General features: G+C 37.7%; 1 protein-coding gene across 1 annotated transcript in view; it reads left to right on the top strand.

Moving 5' to 3' along the window:
- Window positions 1-3,009: 3,009 nt before the first annotated feature.
- The window catches only part of LOC131988647 (uncharacterized protein C14orf132), a 49,243-nt gene continuing 31,614 nt past the window's right edge, over window positions 3,010-20,638 (top strand). Inside the window, exon 1 of the mRNA XM_059353811.1 lies at window positions 3,010-3,307. Within this exon, the coding sequence (XP_059209794.1) occupies window positions 3,281-3,307 (27 nt within the window). The 5' untranslated portion in view covers window positions 3,010-3,280. The remainder of the gene's footprint in view (window positions 3,308-20,638) is intronic.

The following is a 20,638-nucleotide window of genomic DNA, read 5'->3' as shown; positions in this document are numbered from 1 at the left end:
TGTAAACAACAACTAACATATTTACATAAATAAAAAGAAGTTTGTACATGAAATCCCCAGTGCAGCAAAATTAATTGACTGACTTGAAGCTGACTCAATGAAGGCCCTAAAAACCTCTCTCCTCCTTTCATTACCCTGAACATACTGCTGGGAAATTTCTTTTCTGTCAGGATTTTCTGAGACGATAATGGGGGGACCCAAACAAAGTAGTAGGGAGAACATTTTTTACCTAAGCACCTAAATTTGGTGCCTCTTGCACATTCTAATGCCACTATTCCATCTTAATCATTGCCTATTTTAATGAATTATTGTAAAGGAGAATAAAGGTTCTTCTGTTTTATTTAAGGCATCTTATTTTGACAGTCTTCTTGCAAATTATGTGGTGGACTCTGCTAACACATCCATGTGCTTTTATTTTGAAAGCTATATGTGTTTGCTTTTATTTTGAAGGCGGGTCTAACACGTTCTTACCGTAACGCCTTATGGTGTGTTTAATTTACACTGAAAGTTGGAACTTGGAGACAACGTCGAAAATTCTGACATTCGTGTAGACCAGGGGTGGTCAACATGTGGCTCCAGACCCTCATGTGGCTCTTTAGGCCGCCTGCAGGGGCTCCCCGTGGCTGAGACAAAAAAATGATATATATACTTTTCCATTAAAAATTTCATTTATCAATGGTGTAGACCAAAAACTATTTGTATTCTTCAATTGTAAAATTGTACAGCATTTTTATAGTATATTAAAAAAGTTTTGACATTTAAATCAACTAAAATGTGCTTCATAGCTTACGAAAGTCTCTGGCCCGGCACCTTAACCTTTAAGTTTTGTCAACTTTGAGTTTAGTTTTGAGTTCCCCTAGATAGACTAGTTTTCAAAATCATATTAATAAATGATCAATATGACTATTAATAATGTTGGTAGGCTAAATTAGACTTATTAGGGTGTTTCATTTTCATTTTAGGCTCAATATAAGGTTTGTGGCTCAATTCCGCGATTTTCTCTCATTTTTTTGGCCAATAGTGGCTCTTTAGTTAGTAAAGGTTGCCCAACCCTGGTGTAGACTTTGAATGCACCATTAACTGCCGGACTAATGGAACAATAATCCTCTGTTTTACCGGTGATGTTTGTCGTCGACATATCCCCCCGTCCCTAGTTTCATCTGTGCACATGGCTGTTAACAACCCATTTCTTCCCAGAAGGACAAAGAACTTCGACTATATGTTTGAGAAACATAATTAATTTTAAGATTAGAAGAGAACAAATGGTCTGAAATAGGTGTGTGATACTTGACCCGCAGAAAATTAAAGTGCAAGCTGTCTGACCAGCTCTTTGAAACTGCTTTGTATGTAGCCTGTAGTGTTACTGAACCAAAGAATGGGTTTTAGTATTCACAGTGAAGGCCGGGTCACCATCAAATGAATCACTCCTCATACTGTAAGTAGAGCTTGTTAATTGGCTTTTTGAAGAGACTCTCCAGTGAATAATAGCAGCATCCTTTATTCTGCAGGCCTGGTTAATTCAAGAATGTGTCATTAGTTTTAGGTCACAGGTTTTGAAGCGTCACTAGGAGCTCTGGAGAAACGAAGCTAAAGTGCACACGCTCGCAGTTCATCTTCAGATTTAATTTTACCTTTGAACAACAACAATCACACACCTGTTGTGTTTCTGGTTGAATTTTAGAGACACGAGTAGGTTTATTTCTGCATGTTGCACTGCATTAGTTGAGGTCAGGGATTGATGTTGGGCAATAAGCTCTGCTAGCAGTCAGTGTTGATACATCCAATGGAAATAACGCTAACCTGCTATCAAAAGGCCAATGATGCACCATAGCAACAGACTTTATAGGCAGAAAAAATCTATTATCCATATAGTATAGTAGGCTCCTTTGACTCTTCCAGGTGCCTTATACTGTAACAGCCTACATATATGTTGTTATAGTGCTGCCTAAGACCAGATAAATAAATAAAATCCTCAAAACAATAAGAAAATATTATAAGTAAGTGACGTTGCTCAACCATCTAGAGGAAAAATACATTCACTTGTTTTTTAAAACCATTTTCTCAAGTTGCAATTATATTTCCTAATGGAAAACAAAGATGGTGGCCACAAATTCTGCATATGCCGATGCCCATATGTCTGACACAAATTATTATTATTTTTTTAACAAATAAAAACATCTTTGGAGAGTTTTTAACCCTCTGCTGACCATTTAGATCTTCTACTTTATTATGAGAGCAATAATTTTAATAATTATTACCACATGCATTTTAATGCATAGAATATTTCAAATCATAGCAAAAATTAATGTCTATTTTTTTTAATTCTGTAAAAAAAATAACTAAAAAATGTCTAGTGTACTTCAAGTAGTCTGTGAATTGTGAATAAAAATATGTAAAAAAAAGAAATACATTTTTTTTTTTTTGCCCCTGGTGTACACTTCACATACCTCAAAATATATTAGATTAGATAAATAAATAAATAAATAAAACATACAGTCAAGGAAAAAAATATTATACCACCCTAGTTGTTCTTCAATTTCTTGTTCATTTTAATGCCTGGTACAACCAAAGGTACATTTGTTTGGACAAATATAATGATAACAACAAAAATAGCTCATAAGAGTTTAATTTAAGAGCTGATATCTAGACATTTAACATGGTTTTCTTGATAATGATTTTGGTTATTATGAAGAAAACAATGGTCTAATATTTTTTTCCATGACTGTATATATAAACACATAGATTTTAACAATAACAACAACTTAATAATAAGCAAATAGATGAGAAACAGATGAAGATAAGAAAAACAGATGAAGAAATAAGATGCAAAGAAAAAAAGAGACTGACGAAGATACAAAAAAACAGATGAAGAAATACAATGCAAAGAAAAAAAGAGAGACAGACAGAGAGACAAAGAGAGAGAGGACCTCCTTCGCTCCATGTGACAGTACGGCTCCGCCGCCTCCTCCTCCTCCTCCTCCTCATGCTGTCTCTCGCTTCCACATCTCTTCATTTCTCCGTCTGCTCAGCTTCTCTGCCTGCTTCTTTTTTTTGTCACATCCCTTAATTCATCTCTCCTCCTCCTCCTCCTGCCTCGTTTTATTTCTAATCTTCATCTTCGACATGCTCCTCACGTGAAGTCCGCCAACTTGCAGAGCTCTGTGGATGCCCAGTTAAAAATAATAAAAAAAGGAGGCAAATGCTCTGCCGGGGAATAAGAGAAGAAACTACGCACGTTTGCATCTTTCATTGAGTGCCTTGGCTTGAACGGAGCAACAGTATGGATCTGTCATTCATGGCTGCGCAGGTGAGACATCTTTCCTCCAATTTATACAAACATCTTTGGCTCGTCCGAACTTTTTTTTTCTACATTAGTCCATTGATTTCATGGGCGTGGCCGGTCAACAAGTTCATATATCGCCTTGAAAAATGGACATTTCTCCACGTTTGAACACCTTTAATCAAGATATACAGCTTAATAATTTCACTTCCCTTGACTGGAAAATTAATATCCATAATATAGCTAATTAGACTTTATGGTACTTACCCTCTTCCTACTGTATGGTAATTTTTTTTTTTTTTAGTTTTTTTTTTTTAATTAAGTAAACAGTCCTTTATAAGTTTATTAGGCTTTAGCTTTGATATAGTTAACGAGGTCGTGTCTGACTTGGACATGTTGTACTTTTGTGTGCCAGAATCTAGACAAAGGACAAAAATATCATTAAAAACTTATTTCATTCATTCTTTTATTCAATTTCTTTAATGGTATTATTGTCGTTAAATGACATCGGTTTTATCGTACCGAGATCTTGGTGGCTATTTGTGTTTTGCATATTAATGCGTGTGAATATGTCAAATAATAGTGGTTTCATAGAGAACATGTGTTATTGCGCCTCTTTTTTTTGGACGTGTGTTTTGTTTTCATTAGGAGCTGATCTGGCAGGCTATTGTTCCCTCCCCTCTCTCTCTGTCTGGCTGCTTATGGTTTGTCTGGTGCCATCTACTTTGCCATTTTCTGTGCAACTGCTATTAAAAGGGTTCAGAGCATTATCTCCGCTGCCAATGGCAGTTCTGCGGGCCAGACTGAGCCAAATGCTCCCAAATCTTGTTAAATCAAGAACCCCTAAATAGAAAAGCATTGGAGCGTGGAGCCATCCGAGAATACATTTTTTGTTCAATATGATTGAACGAGAGGTGGTTTAATAACAGTGGAGAGCCTAAACCTAAATGAAAAACAGTCAGCACTATTCACCATCATCATGCAAACTTTTAGTGAGGGAAGTGTTTAAACTCAATGGTATTATAATTCACATTTTATTGAGAAATGCATGCCTTCAAGGACTTAAATTTGCTCTTGTGTTTCTAGAAACTTTTGTTGGGAAACATTGCACAGGAAGCAGCTTTACAGCAACTGACAGCAGCACAGTGAATGAGGCAGACCACTGTCAGGCTTTTTATGTGAGAAGTCAGTTACTCATATTCACAACTGGGAATGGTTGAGTACCACAGTGTTTGAAAACACTCAGCTGGAGCTGGGGAATTTGGGGCCAATGTAGCATATTTCTTCTACCCTGGCTGTATGAGGATGCATGGTTATGCCGTGAGCGAAACACACTGTCAGTAATGGAGAAAGACAAGGTGCTGCTCTTTGAAGTTTTTTTGCCAACAGGAAGCAATCAACAAATCTAACGTGCATTGCAAATAGGGAAAAAAATACATACTATAAACATGATACCAAATAAATAAGTGGAGAAACATGGAAATCAAATTTACCGAATATATAGTTAAAAAGTTTCACCAGCAAAAGATCAACTCAACATGGCTGCAGGCTGCAGTTCAAGCCACAGGCAAATCATATTTGTTTCCCCATTCAGATCCATAAGCCAGACTGTCTGCAGGGCAGTTTTCAGTCTTAATCCCTGCTAAGAAAATAAAACCAGAGAGACATGGACCCAGAAAATGTTTGCCAGTTTTGCTTGCAAATGACTAATGTGGTTATTTGATGATTTTTGGCTATATATTTTTTCAGTCCGACTGAGTAATCAACCTACCATTGCAGCTCTACACATTAAATTAGAGTTTCTTTTCTTACGCACCAAGCTGTAATTACACCATCACTTCCTGAGAGTCAGCTTGCCAGTTTGGAGACGAGCAACCATGGAAACCCTTGCCAACCTCATATCTACCGACATCTGCAAACCCCTGACCGCAATCATGACTTCATCATGAGTGTTAATATAACGCTTTAATATAACAGCTCGTCTGAGTTAGATAACTTTGCTGAATTCATTACATTTTCTTTACTGTCACGGTAGAGCGGTCATATACTAATCGGAAGTTAATTAAAGCCCTTTGAGTGGTCGCTACAACCAGAATAGCACTATGCAAGTGCAGTAAATTAGCATATATTACCACATTGCATTATGGAATATTTATACTGGTGTTTGCATATTTTAGTGTTTCACTTGAAATAGTATGCAATTCACATACTATTGGTTTCATGTTTGAAATGGTTTCAGACATATTAAAAAAATCAGTTATAGCCATACAATGGACGTAGTCACCGTGACGTCACCCATTGGTTTGTGGCCCGTTTGAGGCATTGAGTTCAGCGTTACACTCGTCGCCATCTTGTTTTCGGAAACGGGGAGCAGACCATATTTGGACTGTGGAGGAACGAGAGGGATCTGATCACTGACTACAGCCTCTCTACACCTCAACCTGACTGAGAGAAGCCACTGCTAATTCATGTTAGCATTAACTGGGATGTTAGATTATTTGGCTAGCAAAAAACGAAAACAAAATGTATCTTTCTTACCTAAGAAAAATGAACAGCGACTCCTTTGAGTGTCTGTTTGTCCAACCAAACACTGAACAAGACATTTTAAATGAACAAAACGTTCAAATAAACTGTCATTAAGTGAAAAAACAGTGTGAAAGGGTCAACGTTATGAGACCAAACCGGTATAGTCCTTTTTTTAAATATATATATATAACTTAATTGACACATTGCCATGGATACGCATTGTTCTGCTTCTCTCCTGATGACGGCTTGCCTTGTTAGTGACCTGTCAATCAAAGGTAGCCACGCCCCAAATCATACGATTCTTTATCTTCTATTTTCTTCTAAATGGGGCCATTACTTAAACTATTAACATTAAATTGTCTTTTCAAAGATTTTTTACTAGCGATTGAGACCATAGTGTTGTACCCCCAAAAATGTCTCATCTTGTATTGAAATGAATGGACCAAAATGCTTCTGCAACCGTCGTCAGCGCCCCCTGGTGGAATTTTCGGTAGAATTCATCTTAAGGCACTTCCTGGTTTGCCTCCCTGCTCAGACCCAGAGGTTGCCGTCTGGTAATAGTGTACTAAAGTTATGTTCGTATGGACTTTCAGGTTCAGCCTGTAACCGCTATGGAACCTTGCCAGAAGTGGTTGCTACTAGCAACAGAATGTCCAACAGAAACCAACTGCTGGTGGCAGAGAAATGTTCCGAGTTATTTTGGAAGGTGACAGCGATTTAGTGCCAGGAGACACAACCAGACTTAAATAAGGCTTCCCTTCCAGTTCCTCATGACCCCATTACATCATACTTATCTCCTGCTGCTCTTCCAGTTCACCTTTCTCCCCCACAGCATCCATATTCCTCCTCCTCAAGAATGCAGACCTATCAGAAAGCTAATGGCTAATTTTGCCGAGGTGAAATTCATTCCAGTGCCCTGAGTCACTCTGTAATGTCGACTGTGAATGAAGTCAGGCAAATGTCCCTGGAGTTTTGAAGATTGACTTCACAATGGAGGATTTTCTGCCCATCCATCTCACCGTAGCCCAGCCGCCTGCAAATCACTGGACCTTCGCCATCACTTTGTCTCTGAAAGATGACGGATGCCGCCATAACTGTTCTCTCCTAAAGACACAGAAAGTTTGTAAAGAAGTCCAACTCAGAAGAGCTGTTTACTGATTTTCTAGCAGAGGATGAAGAATGATTAGTTCGGAGGATGTACTGCTCATTATTGCTGCGGGGTGTTTTTAAAGAGAACACATTAGACTCATTAGTGGGATATATCTTTCAGAATTTAATTTCCTGAAGAAACTAAGCCTCGTATTCAGCAAAAACACATCCTCTAGAGCAATAACATGCATCACGTGTCCATTACACAGAATACCCCTTCAGACTGGTAACATAATTGGCCATTGTTTCACTGTGTTTGTCACTCTCTGTTAAAATGATTCTGTACGATATCACAGAGAGCAACATGCTAAATAGCTCGCTGCAGAACAATGTGTGTCCGCTTTTGTGTTTGGTGAGTGATTTGCATTTGGCAGCGATGCCTCACTGGTTTGAAATGAAAAAGGGCATACTTCATTAGGCTGAAAGTGGTGGCATCCTCAAGCATTGCAAAACAAGGATTAGTAGGTGACAATCACAGTGAAGCCTTTGAATACTAAGCTGAGGGCAATGAGGCCATTTGTTCTCAGTCTTTTCAATTGAGAAATGTCTAAGATAACTTCCCATAGCTCCTTAGATATTAAGATTTATTTTTCACTTGCACTCACTTTCCCAGACCGACTACTGTGACTGTTAATCACACCGTGTTCATCTTTGTACCTTGCGCAGGCTGTCACTGTTGAAATTATTAAAATGGCAGATGTTAAGGCATAAAAAATGAGCCAGTGTGTTCCCCGGTTACTCACTCATGTTGAGGTCAAGTTTGATGTGTTGGAGACAGGCGCCACAGCCATCCTGGGCATTTTGCCAGTCTCAGACTTGCTTCAGCTGACATATCTGCCACACAGGGCAGCAAAACCCTTAAGGCACTGTCTATCCAGCACACAGTGACCCAGTGGCCCTGGCCTTTTACTCATTTTTGCATGGACACACGTGCATGCACGCAAAGACCTTTTTAAAAATGTACTATTGTGTCAACGGTGGATCCCCATGAGTTAGAGAACGGCACAGACAGAATGTTAACACAGAACTCTGCAGCTGTTCTCATTCACTGTTCGTACTTTTACCTCTATAGAAAGTATGCGCTAGAATTCGTACATAACCCAGGAGGCGCGGCTTATAACGGCAGGTATTGACATTTGTTGTGACTGAAGTTATGACAGCAAAGAAGGAAGTGAGGGGATGTAGTATAAGGAGCGACAAAGTCCGCAGAAGGATGGTTTAAAAAAAAGCAAAACAGTACTTTCAGCTGTTCATTTCTATGTGAAGTAGTTATGTACACAAGTAGTTATTTTAACCAAAAATCTGACTTTTTTTCTAAGCTTAACCAAATGGTTAGGTTTTAGACACAAAAACAAAGTATTTCTGTTTAGCAATGTTAACCATGTGTAATCACAATCACACACCTGTTGTGTTTCTGGTTGAATTTAGAGACACGAGTAGGTTTATTTCTGCATGTTGCACTGCATTAGTTGAGGTCAGGGATTGATGTTGGGTAATAAGCTCTGCTAGCAGTCAGTGTTGATACATCCAATGGAAATAACGCTAACCTGCTATCAAAAGGCCAATGATGCACCATAGCAACGGACTTTACCGTCAGAAGAAATCTATTATCCATAAAGTATAGTAGGCTCCTTTGACTCTTCCAGGTTCTTTATACTGTAACTGCCTACCTATATGTCATTATAGTGCTGCCCAAGACCAGATAAATAAATAAAATCCTCAAAACAATTAAGAAAATACTATTAGTGAGCGACCTGTCCCAACCATCTAGAGGAAAAATACATTTATTTATTTTTTTATTAATTAAAAAAAACAACAACATTTTCTCAAGTTGAAATTGTATTTCCTAATGGGAAACAAAGTTGGTAGAAATTACATATGTCGATGCCCTTATGTATGACATAATTATTATTTCATTTTTTTATCAAATAAAAATGTTTGGAATGTTATTTAACCCCCTGTCCATTTAGGTCTTCTAGTTTCAAATGATACCAATAATTCTAATAATTATTACCACATTTTTTTAATGGGTTGAATATTTCTAATCAATAGCAAAAAAAACCTAAAACCTAACCAAGTATTTCTATTTCACAATGTTAACCATGTGTTTAAAACAGAGACTGAGCAACTATTTCACATCGTTAATATAATGGTCATATTTTTGGAAGATACTATACGCTGTATGAGGATACTCTGGAACCGTTTACGTTTAATTCGTTTTCACTGCTTACATGTCTGAACAGTTATTCTCTTAGAGAAGTCATACACGGAAATTTAGAGCATATTAATTGCTTGCACATGGCTCTCAATTAACATGGCTAATGCCACAGCAAACAGTCCTAAAAACGTCAACATTGGGAAACCAGCAGGTGGTTGTTGACTTCATTCTCTGGTCAGAACATCATCACTCCATCATATCTTCACATAGTAAACAGTTGTTTACTGCTATATTATTGTTCTGAATGTAGCATACAACCCTGTTAAATGAGACGTTGGGTCTGTTTCCATTGTCTCACCTCAGATGTTTTGTCTTCTCATGACAGGCCATCAGCATTTCTCATTACTCAATTACTTATTCAGTGAAGCCGTGGCTCTGAGTCATTCTACCTGACAGGATTGTCAATCTCTGCTCGTGTTAGAAAGGACAGACGAGAGTGAAAGGATGAGGATACAGGGAACGGTTTACATCCACAACACAAACAGCCATCTGTATTTACCCACAGCACCAGGTCCAAGAACAGATAGGACTGGCAAATACACTTTTGGCTTACCTCGGTGCCAAATGATAGGACAAAACTCTGATTGCATTGGCTTTCTGGCATTTAGGGTAGATGATTCTATAGTTAGATGTGTTTAACTGAATTGTCCTTATGCACTCAACTGCACAGTCTCTTGCAGGTTACAAACACCATTTAACTGTAGTTTGCAAAATAATTTCCATAACTACTCTGACTATAAGGTCAAAATAAACCGATTGGACCAAATTAACAGGCATAAAAGTGATGTACGATTGTAGAAAGACTTGCTGGAGACGTAGCGAGAAACTTGTTTGTGCACCGCTACCCCCTAATATGAAGCCAGATATGGAAATGCAAGTTGAATAGTTCACAGATGAGATTATTTTCCTATTAAACACACTTTGCGAAATAGCAGCAGCCACAAGGCCTATATCAAGACCATCTTTGTTCTCAATTGCATAAAAAATTCAATTACATAATCATGTTATCTCACTGTGCATTCTTCACGCCCGGACTGTCTCTTTTTAAAGAATAAATCTCCCGGTCTCTATAGTGCAGGCTTATTTGAAGTGTGTAATAATGGCACACCAGCCTTTTCATCTCTAGGAGTTCATTTCCCCCTCTGGTGTTTTGTCTGCTTTTTCAGCAATTGGTTTTATATAAAAGCTGTATTCTTGAGATAGTGAGAACTTGCCCCAATTTTAGGCCTTTTTCCACTTTTATGACCCTGCGGTGTTGTAAACAGGTTGAGAGAACAACAGTCACCTTAAACTAATTAGAAGGAGGCGTATGAACAAGAATAATCAATGCTTTAAATAGATGAAAAGCAGGTGAATCTATCTTCGTTAAGTCTGGTTTCTATTTTTAGCAGCGTTCCCGGGAAGAGTTATTTGAGGACTTGTAGCTTTTTCATTCAGTGTCACTCATGCTTTGTTTTTTTACCTTCACATTTTATCCCTTCATGTCTATAATCTATCATTCAGAAAAATCTAACTAAAATTGTCAGAATGTTAAAAATCCATCCACAGTGAGAGTAAATTAGGTTTTTTGTGTGTCTCTACACAATGTGTGCAATATAAATGGGACTTTTCACAGCCAGCAGTAGCATTCAGAGACATTTTGCCTAAATGTCTCTGAATACTGCTGCTGGCTGTATAGGCTGCAAAGGGTCAGTATGCATGTTAAAAAGTAAACGTACCAAAAGCCTTAACGTGATAAAGATGTAACCCTGCTGCTCTCACTTGGTGGATGTACTGCTTGCAGAGAGAGAACATTGAATACACCAGAGGCAGGAGCATTCAGGACAAACACAATGTGCTGCATTTTGGTTGGAGGTTTTCTTTGGATGACTGATTTTTACATCATCCTCCCCATAATCAAACCAGAGACTCGTTAAAAAATAACGTTTTATGTTTTCTAGCTGTTGCTGCTAGTGGAGAGAGTTGCTGTAGCTGCAGGTGGTCGGGTTAAATTAGCAGCCACAGGTTCAGGCTTTTAAAGTGAGAAATCCTAATGTTCTCATTGGGAACAATTGACTAACCACCAGGAAGCTGCAGGTCTCTATTTTTGGCTCAGATATCTGTTGAAGCAGGCACCAAACAGCCTTGCAAACAAATTGAACATTTGCTAAACCCCTTCCCTGAGCAGCGATTGTCCAATCATAACTTAGCAACTGTAACTAGGCACAGCAGGCCTGTCAAGCTTAGGATTTCTCTAAAGTTGAAGTGGTGTGTATGTGTCGGTATATAAAAAGGTTTGGACCATGGTATAATTCATTAGACAGTATATTTCCCTCTCCAAAACCAAAATCAAAGGAACAAAAATGTGAAAAATTGTACAGAAAAAGAATTTTTCCCCTTTAAAGTAGGGCACAATGGTTAGCATGTTTGGCTAACTATCTAGCTTACTAACTGTATCCCAAGTCGGACACGGTTCGGCTAAGATTCTATAAAAATTTCACATTAACTACTAATATAAATGAGCATGTTATGCTTCCAATTTATTAAATGGTGTGAAACTAAAGTCCAACTTCTTATCTTTCTAAACGTATATCATTTTAACCGAGTACGTTAGCCTCGGGTTTACCAGAGTCGGCTAAAGGACGCTAACGCAAGTAAATTAGCCGTGCGCTAACTGTATCCCAAATCGGACACTTGAATCTCCTCGCTGTAAAACAATAAATCAATGGGGGCTGCTGAGTTTTTCGGGGGAAATTGGATGTTTCTGGGTAAGCCACATAAATAACACCGTTATCAACACACCTGGACCGTACTTACCATACTGTCCTTCACAATAAAATACAGTACAGTAAAAATACAGATGTACTTTTAAGATCGTCCCGAGTGTCGCCTAATCCTTCATACTGCTTTCTCTCATCAGATTTAACTTTTGTATTGTAATTAGACATGTAAATCTCCATGTACATAAATTTAATTTAACATGTAGATTGTTAAATATGTATAAATCAATTATACTTCCACTGGTGGTGGCGATTTTATTCAAAATGACAATGTAAACACCAAAAATGTGACATTGCAGATGTGTCCGTTTTGGGATACAGTAACGAAAGCTGTCAGATTTGGGATACAGTCTCTATACTTCCAAATAGTGGGGCATTTTATACAATATTATTTTGTGCTTTTACAGATTATCAGTGTAGTCTGTTGTTTGTGGATCTGTTCTGCTCTTAATTGAATTTGGGGAAGTTAACACTCCAATCAGCCACTCTCATGTTTGTTTTAATTTGGATAGTCAGCACACCATTCAGTGATCATGATGTAATAATTTGCCTAACGCCTGAATTGCTATTGGGTAGTGTTGCCTAAAATCAAACATGACTGTTGTGCACTTGTCCAAAATGATAATTGCAACATTTCACTGCTTCTTCTTTTTAATGGCAAATTGCAACCGGATAAAGCAATACCAGCAATATTTGACCAAAATATGGTGGCTTGTTTGCTCAATTGACAGTGGTAATAAGCAGAATACAAGTATACAGATAATGATGCGATACAAAATCATGTTCCAAAAATACAAAATTATGTTCACTTTATAGATAGTACTGTGTATACCAGATGGTTAGCTTTCATCCTAAAGTTAGCTTTAGCCTCAATCTTTTAGCCGAGTTTCACATATGTAGCATATTTATGAAGCCTTTACAGGATTCTGATTTTAAAGAGTCAACTGGAAACATTAAAAAGTCATACAGAGACTAATTTTTTTGCACTTAGCATAATTTACCACCGAGCTATTGGTGATGAAATCTGTTGGCATTAGTTGTCATTTCAGCCTCAAAAGTTAACATTTTTGGCCTGATGGAGCCAGATTTTGTCTTCATCTCTTATTATTATACACTTTACAGTGATGACCAGTACATTAACAGACAGTACAGAAATAGAAATTCAAAATACAGATCATGTGTTAACTCTCTGGAGTCTTGGACTATTTTGTCCATTTTTGAATCCTTTTCATGTCTTTTCATGTCTTTTTGTGTCTTTTTTGGTCATTTTGTGTCTGTTGTTGTGTCTTTTTTTAGTTATTTTGTCTCTTTTTTGTCATTTTGTGTCTTCTGTGTCTTTTATCCACATTTTGTGTCTTCTTTTCTAGTCATTTTGTGTCTTTTTTGGTCATTTTTGTGTCTTTTTTTGACGTTTTGACTTTCGTGGACTCCAGAGGGTTAAGGATGGAAGACCAATTAAGGAACGATACTTAAAACAAAAATAACCTTGAAGGGTAAATCTGCCACCATTATCAATGTAAACTGCACAAGTGAGCTTGGCACCTGCAGCAACAGTAACTAAGGACAGGGCTTACCGATATGTCAGTTACTGTTTGGATTGGGGGACAGTGATTGATGAAAATAATCCGCCTCAGCTGCCACATTACCGTACGTAATTTCCCAGTGTCTCGGTGCCATCTTACCTTACAACATGTTTGCACTGTACACAAACATCTCCCAGCTGTTTTGCACCTGAAATGAGTGATTGCATATTGAAAAAAGTCCCGAGGACAATGAAAGGGAGGCTTAATGGACTGTGACAGCCAAGTATGAAGTAATAACATCTTCCCCTCATAGACCTAACCCCCCTAACTGCATGATGCTTTCTATATAACTGTGCCTCTCATATTCAGCAGGTATGAATTATGTATTCCCATATAAATAATCTATAATTCACTCATCCTGAGATAATTTCAAAGCAGCTTTATCCCCTGTATTGATAGGTTTCTTAATAAAACTGAGCTATGATTTGGGGTGAAACTTTGATGAATTTCAACTCAGCATCCTCACCTTTAAGCCCCAGTGGGACTTTTTGCCATAGAAGCCGACATAAAATTAAAATCTAAATTCAGCTCATGAGCAGTTCTTTTGATGGAAAGGAAACACGGGTGGAAATTATGGGATTTAAACAGCGTGTGGCTGCTTTTCTTTTGTGAAGGCTGGCAAAAAGCTGAATGGCAGCAGCTGATTACACACTATCAAGGAGGAAGCAGATATGAATTATGACTGTAGTTAAATATCACCACGGCTGCTGTAATTTACTGAGATCATTATGCATTTTTTAAAAAAAAGCATTAGCATGCTAAACATAAAGTAATAAAACTATATGGTAATGTATTGTAGTACGTCTCCAGCACAAGCTTTTCCCATTTGCTAGGAGATTTCAATTAAAATGTTTTCATCCCTGGGTGCAATTTCAGGAAATTACCCCTTTGAGTACAAACAGGGAGTGTAAGAAGGATTTCTTGTTGGTTTCATCACAAATTCATCAGGCATAGTTTAAAATGGGTTTTTTAGATTGTTTTCCATTTTCGGACAAGAAAATTTCTGGTGCAGCTTTTTCCACAATTTGTCAGTTTTTACCCCGAACTATAAAACCCCAGTGACTTTCAAACAAAGCCTCTTGCCTTTATAATAACACCAACAGAAAAAGCTGCTTTTGATTTGATCTGTTTCACTGGGTCCATACTCTTTGAGTGTGACCTTGGGGTTTGTTCAAAGAAAGCTGCCCTGAAACTAATGACATAGTGTCCAGACAGGCTTTTCTCTCTCCTTCTTTCCCTCTCACTCACCTCTTATTCAATCTGAGGTTATATAGCATATAATGTACCTTCACTCCACAAGAAATACTCTTGCCCTAAGAGAAAAATCTTAAGTTTGGAGTCCAAGGGTAGCTTTTAAGATTTCACAGTCTGTCTTCTTACATACCTCAGGAACAACTTGACTGTTCAGTATCTACACAACATCTCATTATCCTGGATTATGCACCACCATTACTATTAGAACTCAATTACTGTATTTCAGTCTCAAAGCTCATTTGTGTCACATGCATCTGATTATAAGGCTACAAAATGGACTAGTTTCAATTTCCCTGCTGATGAACTCCCTCCAAAGCTCCTCTGTGCTCCAGTACAATGTGTTGCTGCTGTGATTTTACACCATCAGATACACAGAAGCTATTTCTGTCACACAAAACTATCCCTGCTTAATGCTCCGCAGCTCTTATTATTATGTTTTATATGAAGCCAATTTGACTGCGACCTTCTCATTTCGGGGTGCATGCAACTTTAATGGCCAGATGATGAATCAGGCACTTACGGTACAGCCAGTTGTATTACATATGGAAATCATTTGGAATGCCCGCTGGTATGCATGAGTGGTGGAGAAGTACACAAACTTAGATTTTTCTTAAAACGTTGAATTTTTTATGGCTCCTACAAGGAGTTGTGAATCAATTCGCAGCTAGAGCTTCAAGCTATTTTTTACCGATGCTGTGATGTGTTTGAGCTAAATGCCATGATGTTTTCACCACAGTTTCAGTCCTAACAATGCAACAATCTCACGTGGAAGTGCATGTGGATCTATTGTGTCTCTGTTGCTATTTTGTTTCACTCTTCTCCCCCTGAGCTGTTTACACATTACCTTATGAGGGTTGTGGCATGATTCCAGGCCGTTTGCTTTACTTAAAATGACTGAATGAGTATTGAGCTTCTCCATATTGCATCCTGTAGTGCAACACAATACCCTGGTGTGCAGTATGTACGTCACGCACCTATCAGCTACTCTGTAAGCATTACACAGCCCCTACAGGGTTGATGCTGTGTGGGATTACCATTTACCCACCCGTGTGTAAAAAAAAACAACAACATTCAAATACTTGTATCATTTAGAAACAATGATATCATTTATTGCTGCAATTACTAATCAAACACTGTGAACATGTTGTAATTGATTAATTTCACACCTGGAAGTCTTGTTGGCTTTTATGTGATGCTCCCAGTTTACACACACACACACACACACACACACACACACACACACACACACGCAGGGCTCTGCATCCTGACACCTCATTGCCCCCGTGATTGATATCCATCTCCGAGTCTGAAAGACACAGAAATCTATTTATTTATAGCTGTGATTTATGGACAGAGGGGCCAAAGCAATGAATGCAGAGCCTTAAAGAGCAAATGTGTGTTTGTGCATTTAATCAGATGAATTAGGATTTTTTTTTTCTTGTTGTTGCAATGGAATAAATCATATTATTTGGCTGGTGCAGAGACGTGTTTTGTCACATTATCCATAAACTAAAAGAACACGTCTTTCCTTGATGCCTCAAACTTTACATGCACAACTTGGACACATAAAACATATTGCAAACATCATATAAATTCAAGACTCAGGGCATGTAGAGTGAGGAATCACTGCTGGACTGTTACAGTATCTGGAAACACTGTAACTAGGCCAACATGGCACTCGCGTGACAAATTCATAACACCCCCACCCGCCCCCTCCTCCCACGGGGAAAATACATGGAGAAACCATTCATAAATGCTGATGCCAACCTGCAGCTGTACATACACAGGACTGTAGCGGCTACACGTGTACAGGAGCTCAGATGCTAATTTCATTTTACAGCAGTTGTGTTGTTATGCTGATGGCAATTTAGACACTGAAAAAAACAACAAACAGTAGAGGCGATCATGGCTTCAACATAGATACTGGGCCCAAGCAAGAACATTTTCCTCTAATTGAAAAACCCCTTCATCTTTTTTTCCCATGAGGTTTGCTTTAGGAAACTCTTTTATAAGCCTGATAAATGCCACCTGTAGAGGTGTGTTTTCTTTTTTTTTCTTTCAAAACTTAAAGTTTCCAAGTCTTTCTTTTGAAGATCAGCAGTCAATTGCAAAATAATGTGATTGTAAATCAAAGTGTCGTATAGCCTAAAGTAGATGGAGTTACACTGCTGGTGCAACAGAAGATGATACACGACAGCGACTTTCATGAAGACAATGGAGAGAATGTACCTAAAAACTACTGAACACTTTTTTTTTTTGCTTTTAACTTTATTCTATTTTATTGTATTGGTGTTGTACTGCTGCTGGAAGTGCAATTTCCTGAGGGAACCTTCCCGAGGGATTAATAAAGTTCTATCTATCTATCTATCTATCTATCTATCTATCTATCTATCTATCTATCTATCTATCTATCTATCTATCTATCTATCTATCCATCCATCCATCCATCCATCCATCCATCCATCCATCCATCCATCCATCCATCCATCCATCCATCCATCCATCCATCCTTCATCCATCCATCCATCCATCCATCCATCCATCCATCCATCATGCACAACTTTGTGTGTCATTAAAAATGAAAAAAAAAAATCTCCCAGTAAATAAACTGCTGCAGGAATGACTCCGAGGCATTTTTGCACTTCTGGTTCCGGTTTCTTGAAGTCCTTGATTTTTTGAGGGTTTTTTGGTGCTGCTTAAGAAAAAAGGCCATTGTCAACACAAGTTTTATGTTTTGTTCTAAAACATAAAATATGTCAGTAATTACCCTGCTTGTGAATTTTTAAAGTTTTACGTGTTTTAAAAACATCATTGCTAAAAAAGTGACCAAATTAAACTACAGAGATTATCTGAGAGTTCAGATGTCGTCTTCAGCTTAGTCGTGCTGACAGTGAAATCATGCAATTGTGTTGTTTCTTTATAGCCTAATATTAGCATTTTACCTCTGGCAATTGCATGTATAATTCAAAACAAATCATAAAACTGTTCATTTGTGAAGATTATCTTACTGAACAAAACATGTAAACATCATGAAGTTTGGTTTGCCACAGCAAAGCATATATTTGCTATAATCCAGAATGCAATGGAAAAATCCTGTTAGCATCTTTTGGCTGTGATGCTAACTTCTGGGTTGGTCTATAGAAATACCTCAACCCTGCAGCACTCTATTGGCATGTCTTGAACATAATGATATGATTAACATAGTGTCAATTTTGCATCAAATTTATCAATTTCAGAGCAAAGCATTATGGTTTTATGGTTTTGCGGTTTGTTTTATCCTCGGTTAAAGACTTGTTTGACCTCTTGTGAATACAGAAGAATGCAGAGTGAAGGAGCTTTAACATAGTGGCTGAGATAAATTTAAATGGCCAGAGGACTAAACATGACTTAATATGGACTGACAGGTAGCTCACTCACTGGACAGGTTTAGATGGTTTTTAGTATGCATAACTTTTGAACATATTAGATGTGTCCCTTTTTCCATTGTGAACAGAAAATATGGTCTCAAAACCTGCTTGGAATTAGAAGTGGGATCCAGCTTTAACGGAGTGGATAATTAATCATGTTTCTCGATGAGACTGACAGTTTGTAACAGCAGCTAGCAGGCCATTACACAAGAGAGCGACGGAACAAGGGAAAATAATTGTGGTGGTGCTTTTATATGTAAAAATAGAGTTTCAAAAACAAACAATACCAGGATGAAGGCTCTGAGGAATTGAAATGTGTAATACTTAATTTATATTTGACAGGAAGAGTGGGCTTTCAGCGGTATTACCTGAGGGCTGCGGAACAGGTTAATGCACAAGAAACACTGCAGCGTTTGAGTGGCGGATCAGAAAAGTGGTTGAATTTTCATTAATAGAAATATATTCCAGGATTGTAACGGAATAAAGAGAAGTTAGAGTTTGTGGATGAACTAAAAAGGTCTGTTGTGTTTACTTTTCTGGGGGAATTTAAGTAAAAAAGACCACTATCTCCAATAAATAATGTCCCTGAGCAGACAGCAGGCACATAATTATATCTACATACAGTGTGTGTGCATGTTTACTTCAATTCATACTCTGTGTGCAAGTTAGAGTGAGAGAAATGTCTTCCATCTGGCTATCGTTTCTGAATAACTCCTGCTACCTTTCAGTCACATTTCCCAGCGGAGTTATCTTACAGTACTGAAAGACTCAGCACTACTGTGTGAGTCGCTGTGGATGAGAGCATCTGTCAAATGTTATAAATGTAAATGTGAATATTTTATGGTATGTGGGGTCATGCAGATCACTTTAGCTATACAGATATTAATCAGAAAGGATATTAAGGAGAGCACATGAACACTAATTGCCAAGTTAAAAGAAAATATGCAGATGCAGATGCAGAGTGATTTATGATAATTGTAGCACTGTAATCATGCATATTACATGCATGCCATAAGAAGGTGCAAGAGCAAAGTGTAAGGTCTCTTTTAACCACTGTCTTATCAATTATGGCAACATTATTGAGTAAAAAATGATGTATAAAAGCTAAAGAAGGATTGGAGAACAAATAGAGTGAGAGATGATCTTATTCAGAATGGAAAGGGTGACCATAAGGTGTTACACATCTTTGTTTTTTGTGATCTTTGTGATTATTTTTATTGGTTTTTCCATTTAGTTTAAAACAAACAAACAAGCAGGTGTGGCAAGCATCAATTGGGCAATAATAGCAACCGCAACAAAGAAGATAAAATGGTGGTGTAGAATAACAAACAAACAGAAAATAATAACAATTTTCAATTCAATTCAACTTTATTTATAGAGCGCATGTCATGCACAAGGCAGACTCAATGTGCTTCACAATGGATATACATAATTACAGTTAAAAAACAAAACAAAACAACAGAAAACAAACAAACAAAAACAAACAAATTAGAAAAAAATCAATTACAATGGTAATACTACCAACCAAACATATGAAAAATATTGAGTGTTGAAAAATAAGAAAAAGGAAAAAATTCTTAAATAAAATAATAATAATGAAAAATAGACAGACATCCCCCCTCCTACCCCCCAAATTTCAAGGGGGGCGGGAGGGGGGTGTTACACATCTTTTTTTGTGATCAATTTTTATTGGTTTTTCCATTTAGTTTAAAAAAACAACAACAAACAAGCAGGTGTGGCAAGCATCAATTGGGCAATAATAGCAACCACAACAAAGAAGATATAATGGTAGAGTAGCATAACAAACAAACAAACAAAAAATAATAACAATGGCAATACTACCAACCAAACATATCAACAATATTGAGTGTTGAATAATAAAAAAAAGGAAAAAATAAATGAAAATAATAATAATAATAATAAAAATAATGAAAAATAGATAGACAACCCCCCTCCCGCCCCCCAAATTTCAAGGGGGGCGGTAGGGGGTGTTAGACATCTTGAAGAAATGTCTTCGGCCTTTATGAGACGAGGAGTGACTCTGCTGTTCTGAACTCATTGCAGCCTTGACGAGCCAGAAGGGAAACGACTTGAGGCCAGTAATAACAAGGTCAGAGCAGAGAGAGCTAAAAGGTAGATGGTGGTAGACGGAGCGAGGTCTGGCACTCAGGACGGAGCCGTGACCCGGAGGGCTGGAGGAGAGTGGCTCCTCAGTCTGGTCGGGTTTTGGAGTTGGAAAAGTGATATGAAGTGAATTTGGAGGTAGATCGGTTGCCATTCTGTTAATATCCAGGGTTCATACGGCTGCTTGACATCCTTGAAAATGCTTGAATTTAAATGTTGTATTTTCAAGGTTTAAAAAGTGCTTGGATTTTGGATAAAGTGCTTGTAAATGCTTGAAATTCTTACTGTATTTCTCTTGCAATCTGACTATATCCATCTATAAGCTAAAGATAATTACA

The sequence above is a fragment of the Centropristis striata genome, chromosome 16 (assembly GCF_030273125.1).
Source record: "Centropristis striata isolate RG_2023a ecotype Rhode Island chromosome 16, C.striata_1.0, whole genome shotgun sequence".
Lineage (NCBI taxonomy): Eukaryota > Metazoa > Chordata > Actinopteri > Perciformes > Serranidae > Centropristis > Centropristis striata.
This window is presented reverse-complemented; position numbering and strand designations above follow the sequence as displayed.